The sequence below is a fragment of the Furipterus horrens genome, unplaced genomic scaffold, assembly GCF_987537825.1.
Source record: "Furipterus horrens unplaced genomic scaffold, mFurHor1.1.pri manual_scaffold_6, whole genome shotgun sequence".
NCBI classification, from domain to species: Eukaryota; Metazoa; Chordata; class Mammalia; order Chiroptera; family Furipteridae; genus Furipterus; species Furipterus horrens.
The window spans coordinates 55,876,879-55,900,706 of record NW_028327176.1 but is presented as its reverse complement, the minus strand read 5'-3'; the positions used below and the strand labels follow the sequence as shown (position 1 = coordinate 55,900,706).

Sequence of the window (23,828 nt, the reverse complement as noted above, 5' to 3'; positions counted from 1 at the left end):
ACTCTAGACAACAAAAAGAATAGGGGAGAAGGGAAGGGAGAAAGGAGCTCTTCCTCTTGGAATTCTTACACAACCTTCCACTTACATCTCTGGAATTAGGATTTTGTAAGTAAAGAAGAGAGGAAGAACAGAGGTTGTGGTGGGCTACCATCTGGCTCTGCTCTAAACAATGATTAGATATCATATCCCAGAGGATCATGAATTGGATATCTGATATAAAAGGCACCATGCTCAGAGGATATGAGGTGGAGGGGGAGACACTGCTTTCCCAGAGGTTGCTGACCTACTGAATACTCAGGTGTGAACAATTGTAACTGGATGAGACTTGACTACAATGACATCTTGATGCTACTAGAAATTGAACCACCGCTATTCCAGGTGTTTAAGTAGGATCCTTTATCCCCTTTCTGGATTCCAACCCATCTTTAATTTCCACATCATCACCAACTCTTCCTTAAAGATGAGCCTGAGAGAGGTAGGGATAATGAAAGAGGGAGGGCTTGGAGATAGAGAAGTAATTTTCTGTACATTATCTGGTATCAGAAAATATTTCCACATGTTGACCCCGCCTTGTTGTTTTTTAAAATCCATATCAAATCTGTTAGACTAAACCATTCTGCTTCAGTTCAGGTGGGGTGCCCAGCTCGGTGATGGAGCTGCAGTGAGATTTCAGGAGCCACTTGGAACATGAACTATTCAGATCATTTTAAAACAATAGTTCTGAAAGTGGCCCATAACCATTTATGTCAATTGGTCAGTCTCCCAGGGGACTTAGAACCACTCAGAGTAAAGAGTCAAAAAAAGGAAAAGGAAGAAAGGGAATGTTGGGAGGAGAGACCTTGAAGCCAGTTAAGTAGCCATGAAACAAACACAAAAGCATTGAAGCTATTCAAACAAATGTCTTTAATCTGTTTGCAACATCTGTTGCTTAGGCACAGAAAAGGCCTTTGAAGGTCAGAACCCTTTAGCACAGAATGGAAAGACTCTTCCCCCACCTGGGTGGCTGTAAAACTGGGCAAAACTGTGATCTTTTCTGTTTGCAGTTATTATTTTACATAAAATCCCATTTTAATAAATTGTCAGCCTCCAAATTGCTTTTTGGTAATAGTAGTTGGTATTGATGAGTTTGTTGCTAGAAATCACATCCCCAATCTGGGTATGTGATCATCTCAATCTGGGTATGAGGTGGAAGTACAGGTGTCTCTCTATAGTGAACATTTATTATCAAGGCTGGACCCAACTCAGCACCTTGCCATTGCTCCCCTGTGACTCTGGCAGATGTGGGACCAGGGCTGCCCAATCCAGAGGGTAGGGTCAATGTTGTGTGGACACAGAAGGACCTTCACCTAAAAGTGTTCATATGGCCACATCTGGTGGAGAAGAGCAAAAGGCAGAGTCCTTGGACATCAAGCTGTGTTGGTACCAGAGGGTGACTTTAGTTTCCTCCTATCTGTATCAGTTCTTCCCTCCTATTTTCTGATATAGACAGTTGACACCTTTTTAGTCTTATGTAAAGTTTCACACAAAAACAGCTTAAAGACAAGGCACCCCCTTCCCCTCAACCCAAATGCTTCCCTTAGCTCTTCCAATATAGAAATTCCAGAGCCATCACTGGCTTTAAGCAGAACTTGGCCTTAAACTTGACCTTGATTGTTCATGCCACCTCTCTGTGCCTTGATGTCTTCATGTGTCTAGTAAAGGGACTGACCAACTGCTAAATCTCTTTCCCATTTTAAACAGTCTGCATAGTCACCAATGTCCCATGTGCCATCATCATGCAAGGGACATGGACACACTCACCCAAATGAGTTGCCTCTCTTTCTGTCTTTCCTGAGCCTATATGCCCCTAACAAGGCCTCACATAGCAATTACAAGTCATTAATTTTGGTCTTATTTGATCTTCACAATAATCACATGAGATGGAAAAATTAAAATGCCTGTTATGAATGTGACCACTTCTGAGAGGACTAAAGGGACTTTGAAAGGTGCTGGCTGAGAGGTCCTGTAAGATGGGACAGAGTTCGAGGAAGAGACAAGCTTCACCAGAGCTGGGAGAAGTGGCCCAGGTCCACTTTCAGGGCTGAGACTTGCAGCAAAATTCATACACAGACCTTACAGGACATCTGCAGAAACTGCTCACCAATGTCAAAACCAAGACTTGGAAAGAAGATGATTTGCCAAAAGCTCACACCAGTTGGTGGAAGAAAAAGAAAAGACTAGAACTCAGTTCCTTCTGTCTTGTTGTTAGCAGAGTTTTTGTTTTTGTTGTTGCACTGCTCCAGTGAGTACAAACTCAGCATGTCCTCTGCTGTGGGCCGTTACAAGAATGAAGAATAGAGAGCCAAGCCCTCATACCCATATCTCCTGAGTGATCAACCATCACACAGGGCAGGAAAGAAGGCCAGAGAGAGGGCTGCGAAGCAGTCTCTGGAAGCTTGAGGACTCTGGGCTGTGTCCTGTCAGATGGCATGTATGGGACCCTCTCCACAGGGCCCATGTACCACCAGCACCTGCCCTCCACCTGTCCTTCCTTCTTGCTTGGGAAGGTGCTTTTCTCTGCCTGTGCTTCCCCACCTGCACAGTGTATGTGCTTGGTGGTCTGACAATACTCCACTAGTTCCTGGTGGCACAGCAGTTCTCTGGCAAGCCTCTAACAGTCGTTCTCAGAAATTATATTTATTTAAAAGAAAAAAAAAGGTAGTGAAACAAGATGCTAAATGGAGGGGGAGTCATGGGAAGAGCAGGAGAGATGAAATCAGGCTCCTCCTTCACAGAAGCTGGTCTTGGGGTTCCTCTGCAGGGAAGCAATTCATTTCAGCAGCCCTAGAGGAGGTACAATGTGTAGTTGGTCAAATTTTAACCCCCTTCTACCAACCTGTGACATCATGTTTTAGCAATTGTTATATTTAAATGTCTCAGTGGAATTCAGACATGGGGACTGTGAGGATGAAAATTACAGCTCTGACTCATTTTTTTTCTCATGAAATACTATGTAACTTGTAAACTGGGGAATTATGCCCTTGACAAAAGCTATTGAGCTAATGCCACTGCCTCAGTGGCCTTTTGTAGTCTGAATATCTTTGAGGGCCTGGTCCTGGATCCAACCAGTGACACTGATGGTTACCTTCTCACACTGGTATCTGTTAGCCATTACTATCCAGTTAATAGTTCTTCTTTGCAAAGAGAAGATTGAGACTCTGGGAAATCACTTCAAAAGAGATTAAATAGCTGAAAGGGAAATAAGAACAAGGGGAAGAGGGAAGAGGTATGTTCTGTGCCAGAGTTCCATTGGAGAAGGAAAGTCATAACTCAGACAGGAGGGGCCCTGGTGCCAGGGAAGGCAGACTGAGGCAGCCCTACATCACAAGCAGGACAGGATACTGGGTGGTCTGTAAACAACAGTCATGGGAATGTTTAATTTCTGAGAAGTATGTTTCCCTCTTTTAGGCTCTTGGGCTCTTGCTCTGTTTGGCAGCCCTGGTCCCAGTATGCTTCATGTGTTTCCCTTGGAGGCTAACATTCTCTCTAGGCACTTTTACCAGAAGAGGACACAGGACTGTCCTTCCTCACTCAACTCTCTATCCTTGTTTTCCCATCAACATGCAGAGGGAGCAAACCCAGAGGCCAATATCTGCCTGTTTAATAGAGGGAGCCATTAAATCAATTAGTGGTCATAGCGAAAGGCATATGTTGTGCCTGGTCAGGTGCCCTGCAGTTTCAAAAGAATAGAAGATACAATACGTCCTCCTTCCTGATAAGCATCCAATAAAGTGTTAGATGTGATTATAAACAAAATATGTCTTCTCAGATCCCCAGACCTTAGTATGTGTTTTGACTTCTCATAGAAAGTATGTAGCATGCCGCTCTCCATAGATGTACATACCAACTCATCCTTCAAAATCAAATTCAAATTCCACCTCCACTGAGAAACTTGCCTGCCCTCCCCTCCCAGGCCTCCTGTCTGCTCTATACTTCCAACATACTGTAACTGATGGAAGTGCATGCCTCCACCACTAAACAGACTACTCCTTCAAAACATGACCTAATACATAGAAAGGGGTCAAATAATGCTTATTAAATGGATGAATTCTAAAAAGCAATACTGGAAAAAGTATAAATATATAGGCTCATATATGCAGAGAAAAGATGGTTTCACCCCTTGTTTTGTGTTCCCCATCTTTGACAAACTATTTTGTAAATTCACCTCAGTGAATTGGTGAATGAAGCAATTTATCTGAACCTCAATTTCCTCATCTGGAAAATGGGGCTCATGATGGTTGCTGACTCAAAGAGCTGATGAAAGATGAAATGAGTTAAACACAGAAAACACGCAGAATGGAGCCTGGCACTTCCCAAGTGCTCACTATGCTAGCTACATTTTTCTCTTAGGGAATAGAGGTGGCAGAGACTTTCCCTTTACCTCCTTCTGTGTTGTTTGAATTTTTATTCCCAGTAATTACACAATAAAAATAAAAAATAAAAATAAGACAGAAGAACTTTTGCTTCCAGAAAAATGACAGACAAGATATCCTCACTGATGGTCTTGAAATTAACTAAAAAATTCTGGTGAAGATACCACACACACACACAACTTGTTAAATGAACTATCCTGCAAGAAAGTGAGGAAAATCAGGTATAAAATTTAAATGAAGGCAAGATTTCAAAGTATTGTACAAAGCAGTGAATCTAGTTTTTGACTTGAGGGCATTTTATTTGACTTTGACTCACGGGGTACAGGGACAATACACAAAGCCTAGGACCCACCCAACATTGGCTTTCTAACAAGATACCTTTTCTTACAGTTGAGAAGCATAGGGCTGGCTATACCTTTAGTGTAAAAAAGAACAAGAAATAAATGCCTACCCCATCTGTGACTGCGTCTCCAGCCTTGGTGCTGAATCAACAGAAAACAAAAACAAAAACAAAAACTCTCCTGAAACTTTGCAGTGGAAAAGGAGTCCTTACATGGGTATGCAAGCCAGATTCCTATCAGTTTATTAGTCTAAAAAAACCTCACTCTAAAATCTAGATCACAGTCACCCCAGCCTAAAAGTCTTCCCAGGTTCTTGGCAGAAACTATTGCAAATCTTCTCTGAAGTAACCCACCTTCAAGCCAGGCATCAATGAACTCTCACACATAGAGTCCCAAGGAAAATGAGGAGGATGGATTCAAAATGAAACAGATAATAATATAATAATAACTATATACAGTGCCAGATGGGTGCTTGAAATATCAAGGGGAACACTTTATAAAATATGATTGTCTGATCACTATGCTATACACCTGAAACAAATACAAAATAATATTGATTGTGAATTTTAATTGGAAAAAAAAGTAGAAAAAAGAAAACATAATGAGAACCTGCAGAAGCAGACCCACAGAGACTTCAGCTATTACAGTTAATAGAGACACAAAATATAAACTGTTTATTATGTAAAAATAAATTTAAAAGAAGTTTGAAAATATGAGGAGCAAGTGAAAAGATATAATGGCCAATCATGTTGAAAAATAAACAAATAAAAATGATAAAAATAAAAATAAGAGTTGAAATTAAGTCAATGAACAGATCTACTGGTAGATTAGAAATGCTAAAGAAGAATCAGTGCACTGAAGACTGAGTCTAAAAATTATCCAGAATGCAGCACAAAGACACACACGAAAAAATGCATTTAACAGACAAAACTAAGTTGTCTAAATTGATAAATCATTTGTTTCCATATTTCCTTTTAATGTTTTATCAAATCTAGATACTGCAAAATTGGCCCTGACCAGTGTGGCTTAGTTGGTTGGGTGTCATTCAGCAAAGCAAAAGGTCACTGGTTCAATTCCCTGTCAGGGCACATGCCTGGGTTGCAGTTTCATCCCCAATTAGGGCGCGCACAAGAAGCAACCAATCAGTTTCCCTTAACATCAATGTTTCTCTCCCTTTCTCCCTCCCTCCACCTCTCTTGAAAAATAAATAATTAAAATCGTTAAAAAACAATGCAAAATTGTAACCCTACCCAATTTCATACTAGTCCATTCTGATACAGAATATACATTATTTACTTTAAAAAAATAGATCTATCAAATGATTCTTTACCCAAGTCAAAAACATTCTTAGGAGCAATTTAAGCATTTCAAAATTAAATTGTGCATACCATAAAGATTTTTTTCATTGTTAACCTTGTACAATTCTTCTCTTGCTTTTATAAGGATAATTTTCAATGTCTTTTTGTTTGCCAGATTTATATTCTAAAATTGCAATTTTTGAAAAACTCCAGAAGTTAAAATTTTGGGATATCCATTAAAATTTTTTATTAAAGATTTCAACTAATTTCAAACATGATGAATATAAAACTTAGAGTACTCAATTACAAAAAGTTCAGCACTGTTGCTTAAGTGCATTTACAAAACAGTTTGTCAAAGGTTCAAACACTTGTAAAATCCTAATAAAATATACTTTTGTATTTATCATCAACTTTATCATAAAAAAATTAATTCAGTTACTCGACCTATAAAAACTTTTATAAATTTCAACAACTACTACTTATATGTCAATTGGTAAAATATCACAGCTTGTTTGGACACTGGGAAATTCTATGTGTCAACTCTTCCAAGTACATTTCTGTTTCATAGGTTTCTTAATTAGCATGGATATTATTTTTACCTCCTTGTATTCATATTAGCACCAAAACAAAACAATTTATCTTCACTATTGAAGCTTAAAATGAGTTTATGGTAACATTCGCAACAATGCCAGTTGTTTCACCTTCCAAAAACTTGAATCCATGAAATGAAGTAAAAATAGAATTGAACTATTATTGGAATTAACTGATTTCCTATTTGAAAAATCTGATGACACTGATATAAATTTAGAATCAATTAGCTATTTGCCAAGTTCTTCTGCTAACTGAGCCAACACATTAATAGCTATCATTTGAACTTTTGTCTGAGCACAAGAAAAACTAGAACTGAAACAAATGAAATTAATTTAAACCAGTTTTTCAATGTAAATGAAAAGTCATGCTTCACAAAATGATGGGTAAACACACCATTTGCACTGCATATGGTAAATCAAAATCTTTGAGCCCAGTCTTAAAACAACTGCTAACTTCTGGGGGCAGATATTTCTGCTTCTTCTGCAGATTTGTGCCTTCTGGTTTACATGTATCAAGTTGTTTGTTGTTTTTTTTTTAAATCCTCACCCAAGGATATACCCATTGATTTTAGAGAGAGGGGAAGAGAGGGAGAGAGAGAGAATCATCAATGGTGAGAGGGAAACATTGATTAGCTGCCTCCCGTGCCCTGACTGGGGTTCAAACTCACAACCCAGGGATCGAACTCACAACCTTTTCGTGTACAGGACAATGCTCTACCAACTGAGCCACCTGGCCAGGCGACATACATTAAGTTTTAACACTTGGGCCCCATAGAAGGTAAATGTCTAGGGGAATGAGTCAACACTGGGAGCCAGTCAGCTGCTCCCTCAGTTTTCTCCTCAAAGCGACCACCCCAAACTCTCCTCAAGCATTTCTAGTCTTCTCTGCCCTCTTGCTGCTGGAGCCCAGGCTTCCTCCACAACCATGTCTGAAAACCCAGTATAGCTGAGATTGAGAAATTCAATAAGTTGAAATTGAAGAAGACAGAAACTCAAGAGAAAAATCCACTGCCTTCCAAAGAAACCATTGAACAGAAATAAGCAGGTGAGTCATAATGAGGCCTGCACCGCCAATATGCACTGTATATTCCACAAGCATTGCCTTCTTATTTTACTTCTTTTAGCTGTTTAACATTGTAAGATGGAAAGAGGTTGGATCAGTTTAAATGACTGCTGCCCCTTTTCACGTCAGAACTACTAGCAATGAAGGCCACACCTGCCTCTCCCATCTGCCTGTCCTGCTGACAGGGAAGGGAAAGAACTTGGATATTGATGAAGGAAGAAGCTGGGTAGGTCCACAGCAAAATCTAGAGTAAAAACCAAGCTGGTCCAAGGTGTCCTGCAGGCTGTAAAATGCAGTTTAATCAGAGTGACATTTTTTTTGTTGTTAAAATGATTTTAATCATTGGAATGCACAATTTTTCAATATGCAAATGAAGTTTTAAAACCTGGAAAAAAAAAAAAAGGTAAATGTCTAGAATCCCTTTGTACAGACTACACATTCATCTTTAACTTTCAGGAAAAGTAGAACTCTAGTTTGTAGTTTTTTATTTATCATATACTTTCATTTATTTATAATTTATCCTATCAAAAGATTTTTTAACTAAGAAAGTACTACCAATAAAAAATAAATGCTCATAGATTTACATGACACAATGAAAGATAAAATCACAGTAACAAGAGTGCCCAAATTACTCTATAATTTCTAGAGCAGGATTGCTCAGACTCCATCCTCATGTTAGTTTGTGATCATTTTCCAGGCTTCCCGCCATCCATGCTACCCATGGTCTGGTGATCTGGAGCATTACAAAGCTGCAGGCAGAGGACACAGCCTAAATAATGTAATCAGATGGTTGAGATGGCCAGCATCATCCAACAATAATAGTCCCACTACTACTTGAGTCTAGGTACACTTCATTTTATTAGAGACTGTCTGTCTCCCTGATGTACTGAGTGGAAGGCAGCCAGAGTTGTTAAGGTGAAGCAAATGAGGCACTTGCCTGGGGTACAAAATTGAAGAGGGTACCAAAAAATTCAGCAGTCAAGACAAATATTTTAATACAATATTTTAAAATATCAAAATTAGTTAAAAAATCTATGTTGAGCAAAATATCAAAATTTTCAATAAAAACAAGATCCAACGTTGCATTTATACAACCCTGAGTGAGTCTCATTCTCCTCACCCCAATCCTAGCCCACAGGTCCTGCCTTTAGGGGGTGAATAAAGGAGATTTGTGAGAAAAGAGAGGCTGCCATTCTCTGAAACCCCCATCCACCCCACCCTTCCATCTCAGGTTCCCCTGCTTTCAGTTTTCTGCTCTTGAGATGAAAAGTCAAGCTTATAGTCATCCAAAAACATACCTGTAACTCTGGGGAAGAGGATAGCAGATAATCAGAGAAACTTGTGTGTGACCATGCCACCTCTATATAGCCTACTAGGTCTCATGGAATGTGTGTTTCAGCCCTACAAAAGATGCACATTTGATATTGCTCACACAAACTTTAAAACTGGTCAGAAGAAAAACATTAATTAACTTAGTATCAAGGCCACACTGCATGAAAAGATGAAAATTCAATTCCATCTTAGATTATGGTCAACTACATTTTCTTGCTTAGCTGATCAGAGAGGGTTATTTAATACTCCCATGACAGCAAGGCCAAAAAGCACAGTGCTGACAATGCCCTAAATGTAAGCTTCCTCTCATTATTAAGTTGCCACTAAAACATAAAGTTCAATCAACTCAATTATTTTCCCTTTCTTAGTAATTAAAATCTCAAGGTTACATTCCAAACTCTCCTCTCTTTGTTTTTGACTCTGCCACTGGAGCTCATGTAGCCTTCTCAGCACTTCCTAAATCAAACTTCTATAAACCTGAGTCTCTCATGTGTCACTATACTTTGGATTTTAGTTCCAAATGCCAAAAGTGGGAATGTCACCAAGAACTGGAGTTTGACAGTGGTAACATCTTGTGGCCCAGGGCTGGTTATTGTTGCGTGTGTCTGTGCCATGCATACCAGCACAGGCTCAGCACCGGTGTCTCAGATGCAAGTACAAAGAGCCTTCACAGGAAGAAGACAATGGTTAGTGGTATGCTAAGCTAGTGAGTGGCTTTAGCCAATCCTCAGCAAGAACCTTCAAGTTGGAGAGGAAAAGGCATGTTCCTTCTCTTACCTTCCATCACTCTGTGGACTGGCTGTCATTTTTCCTTTCAGTTAGAAAAGATGCATGCTCTATCCTCCTGCCTTGCCCAGCCACACCCACCTCCAGTCCAACCTCTGAGGGGTGAGATTTCTATTACAAATCATAGATTCCCCATGATCAGCCAATTGATATGCCTGGTATTGCTCCTTCCCGATGGTAACCAGCTGTTCACCCAAATCTGGCCCACCTCTGCCGGAAGACACCCTCAGGTTTAACAAAACTTGGTTGGGCTTTCCACATCTAAGATTTATTTGATGGAAAATTTTTCAGTTGAACTATTTTCAAGCATTCCTAGGTGATATTTAGAATGGCTGAAAGCTTTTCCTTGATCATGACCACAATGACTGAATCATAGACTTTTCTTGTGACACACCTCAGTTGACAGAAAAGGCAGAGGATCATTAGACCATTGAGTCATCAGGGTCCAGGGTATTTTTTAGGTATAATGCACATGCAGCAGAAAGCTCTGTATCTCCGCATAAATTTAATGAGATTTCATGAAGGTATACCACCTAAGTTAGCCATGCCCCTATAAAATACAGCACATTCTGATTTCTAGCATCATAAATTGGGATTTTCTGTTCTAGAATTTCATGTAAGAGGAATCATGAATATATACCTTTTTTTTTTTTTTTTTGGTCTGGCTTTTTTACTTAGTATAACATTCTTTGACATTTGTCCTTGTGTATGTGTCAATAGTGTATTCTCTTTACTGTTTGCAGTATGCCCTTGTAGGAATATATCATATTTTTTTACCCATTTGCCTGTTGGTGAACATTTGAATTGTTTTCATATCTTGGAAATTATAAATAAGGCAGCTATGAACATCCCTGACTAGAGACTACATCTGAATCATCTTTAAACTACACAGGTTCTTCTTTGATCACATGTGGGGCAGGGTAGCTTGGACAACAATAAGCTACATCCCTCCTTCAGTTTATTCTAAATTGTCACAGGCTCTTAGTTCCATCTGCCTTTGCATCATTTCTTATGGTATTATTGACTGCTCTTGTGCTCTCAGCTGGCACTTTTTAAAATGAGTTCACTGGCAATGCAGAAACCAAAAACTGGTGCTTTTTAGAATCGTGGAGAACATGGCAGCAAGGACTTGAGGGGCTCTGCCATTACAAAGAACCCTTCAATAGTGTGTGAATGTTGAGTCATCTGTATTGGCTGCTCAACGGCCTTTTCGGTTATAATTCTGTGAACTTGAGCTTAGCTGAATAAACAAAGTTGCTGGTCAAGTGATCTGGCCAAATGAGGTTCCTAGATTTTGGAGACTAAAGAAATGTCCTGATGTAATGTTAGTGATCTCAGGTAGAAAGACTGGGTGCTCCCTGAGATAGAAAGGAGTGAAGGGTGGGAGGGGAAAGGATAGAACAACCTCTTATTCAGAGGAAGAACAAGAGGGTGATACCAGAAAGACTGAATTCTGCACAGTTTCCAACATACTGGTCAAAGCAGCATTTAGTCAATTAACGCTTATTGAGAATTTATTTAAGTACTTAGTGTCAAGAAGTAGGAAGTTATGACAACTCAGGTCCAGTAATGTCACTCCTATAGGATGACCCTGGATGTCTGTATAATAGAAAAGGCTGAGCAACAATTATTCTCACATATGTTCAGACTGGAAAGAATAAAATTATAATATATATGCTTTTCTCCTGCTGCCATTATTTCCATTTAACAACTGTTTAAGGAGCTTCTGTTATGTGCCAAGAAATTTGCATGTTTATTTATTCAATTAAGCTTTTACTGAGTATTTACTACATCCTAGGCTGAGGGAGTCCAAGGATACTAATATGAATAAGTCATAGCAACTACTAACCTCAGAGGATCTGGGGAGGATAAAGAAAGAAAAGATTGATGGATATGAAAATAAAGTGAAGTGTGGTTGGAACAAGGTTAGAGATGGTCACAGCTGTAAAGGTAGGGCACTTAACCCAGCCACAAGGACATGACGACTGGACCAAGCCATGAAAACCAGTAGGAGCCAGTCTGGAGGAGATAAAGGAGGAAAAACATCCTGGGATGAGTGACCACTGTCCTCAGACAAGAGGCAAGATTCTGGGTTATGACTGGTGGCTGACCACTTTACTGACTGCTTGTGGACTGTAAGATTCATCCACACAGTGAGCCTTTGTCTTAGGGTCCTCAGTGTGTCAAAGGTAATGAGTGTTTCTGAAGAGAACACCATGTTCTTCTATGGCTCTAATTCCTCCTGCTCTTCACTTCCCACACATTAGACCAAGGGTCAGCAAACTATGACCAGGGGGCTGAGTCCAGCCTACCACCTGTTTTTGAAAATAAAAATTTTATTGGCTCATGGTCATGCCTAATGATTGACTTGTCTATGGTTGCTTTTGCACTACAAAGGCAGAATTGAGTAGTTACAACAGAAAGAGTATGAGCCACAAAGCTTAAAATACTTGCTACCTGGCTCTTTATAGAAAAATTGTCAACCCTTGAACTAGACTGTAGCAACCATGCTTTCAGTTGTCATCACCACTGGTCATTTAAACCCAGGAAGGTATGATCCCTTAAAGGAAACTTGTACCAACCCGGGAAGAAGTGAGTGGGGATAAGGGAGGATGGGGACTAGAATTTGAGGGGAAAGGCTGTGAAGAAAGGGCGTGGTAGGACAGATCAGGAGAGGTAGGGCTAAGTATAGGAAGAAGTGATGAGGATATTATGCTTGTCAGAAGACTGAAATTGTTTTCCCAATAAGGTTGTTTCACTCTGCCTTTTAAAAAAACCATGCAGCCTTGTATTTTGCCAGATTGAAAGACTATATGGAGAGTTCTTTTTATAAAGCATAATCATGCAAGAGGAAAACATCACCTCTGGTTTTGCAGCTAGGAGGCCACATACAATTCAAATCGGAGCCGATGGCCCTCCATGGGACTGGAACAACCTGAAGTGGAGAACGTAATCCACATCTCATGCAGCTTCTAGACCCCTGTCTCTGGCAGCCTGCTAATTAATGCATAAACCAAAAAGATGTTTCATTGACTGCCTTCTAGTCCCATGAACACAAAGCGGTCAATAAATATTTATTGAATATATTTTTCTAGGGCTTTGCAGCACTTAATCAATGATAACTTTTATAATCTAATAAGCAAAAATTTTTCAGAGTGGCTACAAACAAATATATAAATGTATATTAACAGACTCCAACCTAGGAATGGGTAGTAGGAAAGGAAAAAATGCTCCCATCTGTGGACAAAGTATCCAAACAGTACTAGCTTTGGCATAAATAAGAAAGAATCATGTCACACAAGCCCCAGAAGTGAGGATTGCAAGAGAGAAAGAGAAAAAAAAAGGAAATAAAAATAAAGAAAGGAGAGAGATTTATAAATGGCTGTATTTTGAACAAATAAAAATATATCCATTTTTAAAAGCCAATCTTTTTATTCTCTTTGGCTTTATGTGAGTAATACTTTCATTTGTCACTGAAATGGCTTTTACACTCAAGTAACAACAGAGAGTTAACTGAAATGGGCTCCCAGATTGAAATTTTTGCAGTAGAGATAAAATATGGCTCTCTGCCACCCATTTGGAGCTACAGTACCAATATACTGATGCAATCCTTTTTAAGCCCCAGTCACATTAGATTCCAAATAGTCTATTGCCAGCTTGGGCATGGGGATGGGTGTTAGGATACATTTATTTAAAACGGAGCATTTATCCTGAGTTAAAAGCAAATTAAGATATTTCATTTGAGATAGTATTAAAAAGGGGTAATATAATTACCACATTCTCCCTTGTGCATCCCCTTTAATTCCCTGAGAGGCCTGAAAATGCACAGCCACAGTGAGAGAAGGAGCCTGCGCAGTGCGGGGAAGGAAAGGTGTCTTCGTCAGCATGTGTCCATCTTTGGAGGGGAGATATTTTGCCTCTGGGAAATGATCCAAAAAGCAAGCCCACAATTTTAATGCAAATACTCAGAGATTCAGGCCATCACCACCTAGGTCCAGCCCTTTGTTGAACTGGAAAGAAGACAATATCGTGGTTGCACAAGTCTACCTTAGTTGGCTCTAACTTGAGGTTCTCCCATCCACCACAACCCCATGACTGGAGAGGAAATCAATGCTCTATTGCTGTCACACAGCAATGGAGAGGCCAATCCAGAAGGGAAATCAAGACTTCTCAGGGACTTCCGGCCAAGATGGAGGCTTAGACGGACACGCTAGGTCTCCCTCTACAACTAGAGAGGAATACAACTACTTCAAAACAAAGGATAACTAGAAATTCCAGAAAATAAAACTACACGGAAGTCCAACATATGAAGTTATAAACCAGCGGTGCCATTTGGGCAGGTAAGAGTTAAAGAGGGCAGTGCTGTTTGCGGGTCGCACCTGGACAGCGGCGGGGCGGCGAGGAATCCCGGCTGCAGTCAAGCCCCTGGCGGTGCGCGACTCCGGCGCTGGGGAGAGCGGCCGCCGCATCGCCTTGAACAGTGAGGCCCAGGGGGGCGGGAGGACGGATCCTGGTCTCCTAGCTGAATAACTGTGTGAATCCATCTTGGACCCCCGCCCCCAAAGAAAGCACCACAGGGCTGCGAAATAGGTCGCGGACAGGCAGGCGCCGGTCGCTGATTTGTGACGCGTACACAGGCACTGCCCCGGACAGCCGGCCCAAGAAAACAAAACGCATCTGTCAAAATGAGGCAGACAACTATAGAAATCCCGGTGACACAACTCACCAGACAGCAGATAGAGAACCTGACAGATGAACAGATAAGAAACCTGTCAGAGGCTCAGTTCTGGGCCGTTGTTATCAGGTGGCTTACAGAATTCACAAAAGAGCAGGAAAAAAGATAAGAAAGAAGCGAAAAACTTTCATAACGAAAGGAACTACGAGATAGATGGTGAGAAAAAAAAATCCAGAGTTCATTTCAACAAACTGGAATATGGAGAAGGAACAAGCAGTCAACCAATGCAGCGAGAGGAAATGGGAAGCAACAATGAGAGGATCAGAAACCTCTGGGACAACTATAAAAGGCCCAACATAAGAATCATTGGTTTGCCAGAGAATGAGGAAGATGAACTAGAACTTGAAAAATTGAGTGAAAATATAATAAAGGAGAACTTCCCAGACTTGGGGAAGGGAATAGACTTGCAGGTCCAGGAAGCAAGGAGCGTTCCCAAGAGACTGGACCCAGGGAGAACCACCCCAAGACACATTATAATCAAAATGTCAAAAATTAAAGATAAAGAGAGAATCTTAAAAGCAGCAAGAGAGAAGAAAAGAATTATGTACAAAGGGGTTCCAATTAGACTATCAGCTGACTTCTCAAGGGAAACCCTACAGGCAAGAAGAGACTGGCAAGAAATATTCAAAGTAATGAAAATCCAAAACCTACAACCACGAATACTCTATCCAGCGAAATTGTCATTCAGAATAGAAGGACAGAGAAAGTGTTTCCAGGACAAAATAAAACTGAAAGAGTTCATTAGATCCAAACCACTGTTATATGAGATGTTAAAGGGACTGGTTTAAAAAAACAGAAGCTAGGGAGATGAAACAAAGGCAAACTAAATAGGCAACGAGAGTGGAAAAGGAACTGTGGGTACGGGAAGCATATTGGGGGGAGGTCAACAGGGAGGGGGAATGGGGAAAGGGAGGGAGATGATATAGGAATTGGGGATCAAGGTAGGAGGGAATGGAATAGACGGAGAGAGGTTGGGAGGAACTGTATGCACAACTAATGGACATAATCTAAAAGGGGGGGACAACTGGAGGGAGGGGGGCCACCGGGTGGAGGGGAGCAGAGGGAAGGGAAATTGGCACAAATGTAATATTTTAATCAATAAAACACATTAAATCTGAAAAAAAAAAAAAAAAGACTTCTCAGGTTCCTTTTCAGGAGTCTACCCAGTGGTAGGAGGTCATAAAGTCTATTGCATACTGGACCTCCCTTGGAAGTAGCTGTGGCCCCTTGGAATAACCTAAAGAAGGCAGATGATTCTTGATTCACAGCATCTTAAGAGTTGTTTTGGCCCTTCTGTTGCTCTGTAGATGGCAGTTGAGTCATAGGCTCTATAGCCACCAACTCAACCAGGGAAACTTGCCCAGAGATTGATAAATTACTACTCACCCCCACTACAATATATTTTTCAACTCTCTCCCTACTTCCACTCTCTCTTGACTTCAAGATCACCTACCCACTTTCCAAAAGAGGTGGAAGGAAAGGATACTGGAATTTCCTTCCTGGAGGTTATCATCACATGTGATGTATGTAAAAGCTGACCTGAGGCATCCTAATATCCAGCCTCCATACTCTGAACATCTTCAGTGGCATTCTATTAGAGACCAGAGAAGGAAAGCCTAGGTCCCTCTCAAGAAAATGTGGGAAAGGTATTCTAAAGTTTAGGATGCTAAAAGGAAGTTCAGGAAAGCCTGTGTAAAAACAGCTATCAAGCTTTCCAGACAGAAAGTCAGATCTAATCATAACACTAAGTAGAGAGGGAGGTTCTGAACACTTCCTGCCCCCAACCCAGATATTCAGGTAGGTTCACCCCAAATCCACATAAGTATGCCTCTTTACTCTCCTCCAATAGTCCACCTGCCATTCCAAGGCTTGATTACCTCTGCAGCCTCCTTAAGACTCTAAGGTAGTTACCAGATTACCAATGGAGGTCAAATATCCTACTGTCATGTTGTGGCTGCTTATTTATGTGACTTTTCTCCCTGGAGAAATTAGAAGCTCAGAGCCCAGAAGGAAACACCATGTTCTGCATGCAGCAGGCACCAGTGTGAATTTGTGGAGTGCATACTGAATAAAATTGTTTTCCTTGTAATCCTAGCCTAGAGATCCCAGAAGTCTAAAGAGTGTAGAGAAAGAATTGAATGGAGTTATGTAGAGGCAGCTAACAGCTGGGCTGCTGTCTACTCATTTCTTACGTCTCCATTGCCCATTCTGTCTCACGGAAGCCAGGAACACCTGTGTGTCAGAGAATCAAATGTGTGATTCTAAGGATTTGTCAGATAATACTTAAACCCCAAAGGCAGTATAAGACATAATTCCAACTCTGAAAAAAATGCATGCTTATTTTAAGGGATACATCCATAAACTTTGCAAGAAAAATACACAAAAGAATATGCCTTTTTAAATGGAAGGGGCAAAATGTTAAGTATATTTTAAAAAATGGAGAAGGCAGAATTGATGTGATTATAACTGATATAAAATGCTGATCAAAATATTTATTATTCCTAAAAAGTTACTCTGTATCCCACAGGCTGCACACAAATTCAAACGTGTGGACACATTCATTCATAGGATACCATTAAGTGCAAGGTCCTAGATGTGAGGAGATGGAGGAAAGGCCCCAGGACCTAAGTGGTCATTCATTTTGTTTCCCCCTCCTCCCCTTCAAGATTTCATTCACCCTTGTAACCAAACGCAGGTCTGGTTGCCTGCTGCCTCTAAAGCCAATACTTGAGAGGCAGGTGCTGATGTGAAGGAAACCTAGAAGCTGAGGGACTCTTTGTCTCAAAGCCCATCTCAACATCTCAGTTAAGGTAGAGGATTTTATAAGGAGTGAACAGGGAACAAAACAAAGAGATCAAGGGTGGGGGTTGCAGACAAGCACAGTTCATTCCGATAAGGCAAGTGATAGTCTGGTGTGCATCATCCTGGTTTAGTCATCCTAAATTGATGTCATCCTGGCTTCATGCTATCCTGGCTTCATTTCATCCTGGCTTCACACCATCTTGGCTCCACGGTTAAAGGTCAGCAAATCTCCCAGAGCTGGGATGCCTGAAGGTCAGAGTCTGTATCTTTTGAACTTAGTTTCTAGTATTTTATACAAACATATTGTTTATCTACAAGCTGCATATTAGGTCTGAGTCACATTTACAGAAACAATTTCAAAAAAATGGTGGGGCTAAAATTTCCCACTGTTATACCCTGACCCTTCATAATCTCAAGCATGTCTGTCTCAGCAGATGAAGACTGTCTTTCATATCATGAAGCCTGTGTTGTTGCTGCACACTGACTTCTAAATGGTCAAAGAATTGATGAGGATTTCTGTAGGAACTGTTTTTGTTGTTGTTGTTGTTTGTTTTTGGTTTTGTTTTTTGCTGAATTTAGGTCACTGTTTTCTCACACATACACATTCACTTTTCTTCATATTCTATGGGCTGATGTAGGATTGCTAGCTTTTTAAATTGTCATACAAGAACTTTAAAAATTACTGTTTCTATCACCATTATTTCTTAATCCAAAAAGGATAAAATAGTTCTTGTATGGAATAAATTTACAACACTTTTTTCTAATTTCACTGTAAGCCACTGACCTATTCTTGGACATCGTGTCTCTAGCATGAACATTTCTACCGAAACTTCTCTCTTGCCATGTTGCCTAATAGGTTTTGAAATAGAAAATCTGGCTTGTTTTTTATGGATTTTAGTATTTTATGTCATAAGAATAATAAAGTTAAGGATAGAATATAAAAAAGGTGCCAGAAAATAGTTGTAAAAATTACCAGGAGTCAAGGGTTTGGGGAAAGTTTTCATTGAAGGAATAACACATAGTCTGGTGTCAATTTTGGTGACTAAGTCAAAACTTTATCCTTTCTTCTTGTTTCAGGTACATGGCCATCATCCATCCTCTCCAGCCCCGGCTGTCAGCCACAGCCACCAAGGTGTTTATCTGTGTCATTTGGGTCCTGGCGTTCCTGCTGGCCTTCCCCCAGGGCTACTATGCAACCACAGAGACTATGCCCAACAGAGTGGTGTGCACGATTAAATGGCCGGAGCATCCCAACAAAATTTATGAGAAAGTGTGAGTAGAAACGACTCCCTGGTGCCTTCTTTTCTCTTTCTTGTTTCTTCTTTCTTTCCACATTCTTGATCAGTTAGGATTCAATGTGTCCACAAGGAACTATTTTGTCTCAAATATTATTCTGTACTTTGAAAGAAAGTTTTTTAAAATAAATAAATAAGAGTTGGATCCTGTTCTAGCAGACCCTTTGGGCACCCTTCATATTCTTCCTATCTTTTACCAGAGACTTTGCCCTGCAGTGTCTGCATTTCTTTGCCTGGGAACTTCTTTCTAAGTGGCAGAGTGCCATACTACCCTCTTGCACAGTGTTCTGGAGGGTGGAGGAATTACCCCCTATTCCCAGCAGCTCTCAACAAAGACTGTCAGGAGCTGGCATATGACTGCCCCAGCTCACTCACCCCACAGGTGGGATGTCTCTGAGGAGTGTGGTTTACACTGTGTCCGTGGTTTACACTGTGTCCATGGTTTACTCTTGGGATTAACCTCCAGTCTTCCTGTGGCAGTTGACTCAATGATGTACCCTTAGTGGCTACCTTTCTTTACCTGTACCACCTTCCCACTCCCTACTAGAGCTTCCTTCTCCTCCCAAGTAAGTCACTTGCACTTGACTTTTTATCTCAGGATCTGCCTCTGGGGAAAACCAAATCAAAACACCTACTTCCAGGATTTTCCAGTGGAGGAAATAAGACATAGACATGTAAAATACATGGAAAGGCAAGGCCGATGTGTTGAGATCTTTTGAGTTACAGATTTCCTACAGGGCAAGACTGCTTAACTTCCAGGGACCTAACTGATGACATTTAGGGGCTTTTCCAAAGTTATCCTGACAATTTTCCTCAAGAGGCAACATTGAAATGCCCGATTCTTTGTTTTGTTCTGCTCATGTGAGCATTGACATGACATTTATATTACCATCAGTTTTCTGGACTCAGAGCACTTTGGTAATGTAGGTCTTTTTGAAAGTCCTTTATAATTCTCTAATGTTTGGTTTATTATGTGAACTGTAAAAGAATACATTCTCTCCTCATTATTAAACTGGCAGACAGAAAAGTCCTGCTTCCCATAAACAATTGTGAAAACACACAAGAAAATGCCAAAGAAAAAGGTAAGATACTTTTATTGAACCTAATTTATCAGATTGCTGTGTAATCATTATAGGCTTTCAAATTTATCAAATGGTAGACTGAGACAGTCTCCCTATTGGCTCCAAAAGTTTAAGGTTCCAAAAGCCTGTTGCACGGTGAACCTGCTATTTCTGTTCCATAGAGCATGGAATGAAATTTGCCAGAACCAATACATAAAGCTCAGACTCACCTTCCAGATGCAAACAGTGGGATTTAATTGATCAAACAGCAGGGGAATTAATGCTCAGCCTAGAAGAAAATCATTGAAAATCATTCTTTCAAATGAAACTACAAGCCTTAGCAGGATCTCAGCAGGAGAAAGAACATAGCTTTACAAGTTGTTCAGGACCCTGAACATGTTCAATCCAGAAGGTTCCATCAAAAGCAGGGGGAAACACCCTCTGAATTAAAGCTCATTATATGAACTGTTTCAGAAATGCCACCGACTTCACAGAGTTCTTAGTTGCCACAATCTTTTCAAAATCTGATCACCTTTCCACAACGTTGGTTCCAAATACACACAGTTTTTTTATCTTCCAACAAATTCAAAGTTTAACTTGGAAATAAAGTTTTATTTTCCTACAGATCTCTGGGGCCCTTGTCCAAGAAATTAGTGTTTTACTTTTGAACATTTTACTGTTTTATGTTTATTAATGACTTGAAAGCCCCTGTGAGACTCAACTCTACCTGTTCGGTTGTCTTTTTCCTTGCTTTGAGAATTTATGGTCGCTGCTACTGCATGCATGGTTAGGTTTGCCACCATTGTTTACTTCATGATTTTTATCCTAAAAAATGGGTCTGGATAAAAGCATTTGATTTTATGGATTCAAGATGCATAAAATGTTTATGGATGCAGTAATAAATAGAAAGAATCCATATTTGCCATTCACATATGAGTTGTGATGCAAACATAAGTCAAGTGCATAGGATGTTTCAGGTAAACCTATCTTCTCTATGTCAGTACCCTTCATAATCATGATGATATATTGTTAAGTAATTTAAATTTTACCAGCTCTAAACTAAGTACTTAATTATACTCCTTTCTGTTAGAAATGATTGCCATTTACACAGTACACATTAATCCCAAATTTGAAACCAGAAAGAAACTTTGTTTTGAGGCAGTATAATAATGAGTATAAGAGTATGGGCTCTATAGTTGACTTACAGCCATATCACTCTCTACTTAAGTCATAATGGTTATTTAAGCCTCTAAGCCTAAAAGGGGTATTGAGAGAAATAAATAAGATGCATTCTTAGCCCAGCACCATGCACATGGTAAGAGTGTGGTGAATGTTAACATCCTACATTGATCTGGGTGCATGGGGAGATGACTGGCATTACATGGGGTGGTGGGCAGATACCTAGGCCCTATTTTTCTGATGAATAATTGTGTCAGCTAATTACATAAATAAATATTTTCTGAAAAATCTTCAATTGCTGCATTTGCCCTCTGGCTACACGCTGAAACTCCAACCCTGATTATTCATCATTTAGACTCTTATTAATACATAGATCAAATTAGGCACTGTTAAATAAAGGCAATCCAATTAAAAAAAAAAAAAAAAAAACAGGCCAAAGTTTCGAATATGCACTTCACAAAAAGAAATATCCAAATGACCAATTAATATATGAGGAGGCACACAACTTCATTTATCACCAATGAAATCCAAATTAAAACCATGAAATCTTACTGTACTCCTATTAGAATAGCAAATGTTATGAAGCCTGACCAAACTAAGCACTTAGAACTTTTGGTGAACATAAGAAAAAATGAAAACCTTTGTAAACTGCTAGAAGAAAGTATACATTGATAAAACCACACTGGAAAACATTTTGTAGTATCTAGAAAAGAAGAAGCTATTTACACCCTATAACCTCCCAATTTCACTCAGGGGTAATTACCCTAGCAAAATTCATGCATACATGCACCCAAAATATACCTAGCATATTGTTCACATTATCAGCATTTTTCTTAATGCCCCTAGCTGGAAATATTCCAATGTACTAATATTCCATTAGTAGGGCAGTTTGTTTGTTTTTTAATTGCGGTACAGCGTGCAATGGAATATGATATAGTTAATAAAATGAACAAAACATAGCTCCATGCAAAGTGGATGGCTCCTATAAACAAAGTTTTAAAACAGGCAAAATGAAAGCATATCTTTAAGAGTGCATAAGCAGGTGGTAAAACTATAATGCAAGCAAAAAAGTCATCACCATGGAAATGAGTACCATGACTGTCTCTTGTGGGAGAGAAAGGATGTGATCAAGAAGGGACACTAAGAAGTGCTTCTGAGGGGGATGGCCTTTTATTTCTTGAGCACAGTGGTAGGAGCTTGAGTGTTTGCCTAAAAGTTACTTATTATACTAGGTAATTTGATTTATAAATTTTTTCTGGAATGTTTCATATTATTTAACATTAAAAATTAAATGTTATTTAAAGAATTTTGCTTTTACAAGCTCTTAGGAAACTACTTTCACTGGGATAACCCCAAATGTTTTTCCATAAGATGTCTTCTGTGAGTCTTTGCCTGGAATGAACATTATTATAAATACTTACTCTAAATAAGATGAAGCATGGTTCAGCCCCACCTATTCTCATGTTTATTTGACCTCTGCATTGTGCCTTACTGACTCCTGTGCTTCAGCCCACCTGGAGTTTTCCCAAGCATTTTAAGGGGTATAGGATAAATACTTTTCCCTGGAAGGATATGACAAACGTTAACCAGAGAAAAAGACCCAGAGAGTCTCCACAGTCCCCATCCCTTATATTCATAAGCATGTACCTCTGAGCTACAAAATGCTACTGTTAAACTTGGTTCATATTCTTGTTAAAATTATTTAAAACATTATTTTGCAATTAAAACTATGAACTATAGAGTAGTGGAAATTCATATAATTTCTTTAATCACCTATATTTCCATTTTTATGAAAGGTTCTAACATTTTGATGAATATCCTTCCAGTTTTTTATTCCCTCTCCAGGGAAATATTGTTCTTAGTTTCTTTTAAAGTGTTTCATATGCATACAAAGCAACAGTAATATACATTGCCTCCCTCTTTGTAACACAAAACATTGCATATTATGTACATTGTTCTGGACCCTGTTTTTTTTTTTTTAACTTAATAAATCTTAGAGATCTTTCCATATCAGTTCTTAAAGAGCTTCTCTGTTCTTTATTTGAGCTACACAGTACTCTTGTGTTATAAATGTATAAAAACCAGTTACTTTGGGTGGACTTCAGTTTGCCTCTAGCCTTTTGCGATTAGAGAGTGCTGCCATGAATAATTGTTGCATAAATCAGGCAAGGCTATATGTAGCATAAAACTCCCTAAAAATTGAGTTCCTGAGTCAAAGATATATGCATTTTAATTTTAATATTAGCCCTTCATATGAGATTGTACTAATTTACATTCCCACCAGCAATGTATGAGAGTCCCTATTTTGCCACAGCCTCACCAACAGAGTATATTATCAAGTTTTTAGATTTTGGCTCATTATAGTTAAAATTTGCATTTCTCTTATTAGGAGTGGGTTTGTACATTTTCTCATAATTTAAGAAATATTTTTATATACATCTTACAATCTACTCATTTCATTTACCATATCATAAACCTTTCCCTATGTCATTAAAAATGTTTTTACAACTTGATGTGAATGTATGCTCACATGTGTGTATGTGTGTATAGATAGTAATTTTGTTAACTAATCCTCTCCTTTTAAAATTGATTATTCCAGTGGTTTCTTTTAGTTGACTAGTGAGATAAAACACCAAACTTCAAAGTGGGCTCCTTCTAGCTACAGCTATCAATACCTGAGGAGACTGGTTCAGGGTCCCCTGCCATTCCCTGGTTACACTTACAGTCAACAGTTGTAAAAAATTATGCTAACATTATAACATTCATTAAAGTGGACCCTTGAACTCACTATTAGTGCCATGTTATCATATTTTGTCATTGATTCCTGCAATAATTAGCAACCAGGCAGCTTAACCATGGCTACTCTTGCAAAACTGTGACACAACCCAGGAAGTCCTATAAAAGTGACTGGTAAGGAAAAAAGATTTCATGGAT

The 23,828-nt window shown here is 39.5% G+C and overlaps 2 protein-coding genes across 2 annotated transcripts in view; both read left to right on the top strand.

Moving 5' to 3' along the window:
- TACR1 (tachykinin receptor 1) overlaps positions 1 to 23,828 on the top strand; it is a 170,226-nt gene that overhangs the window by 72,792 nt on the left and 73,606 nt on the right. Inside the window, exon 2 of the mRNA XM_090281604.1 lies at positions 18,437 to 18,631. Within this exon, the coding sequence (XP_090137730.1) occupies positions 18,437 to 18,631 (195 nt within the window). The remainder of the gene's footprint in view (positions 1 to 18,436; positions 18,632 to 23,828) is intronic.
- On the top strand, positions 1,361 to 7,682 carry LOC150006269 (thymosin beta-4-like). The gene is made up of 2 exons (XM_090280129.1): positions 1,361 to 1,419; positions 7,583 to 7,682. Exons 1-2 carry the CDS (start codon positions 1,361 to 1,363, stop codon positions 7,680 to 7,682), a joined length of 159 nt encoding a protein of 52 aa, XP_090136255.1.

Excerpts from the sequence above, each read along its gene's own strand:
- LOC150006269 (XM_090280129.1), top strand. The coding sequence starts at position 1,361 with ATGGCCACATCTGGTGGAGAAGAGCAAAAGGCAGAGTCCTTGGACATC. Across the intron at positions 1,420-7,582 it reads TTGGACATCAAGCTGTGTTG|TATAGCTGAGATTGAGAAAT; the intron begins GTACCAGAGGGT and ends CTGAAAACCCAG.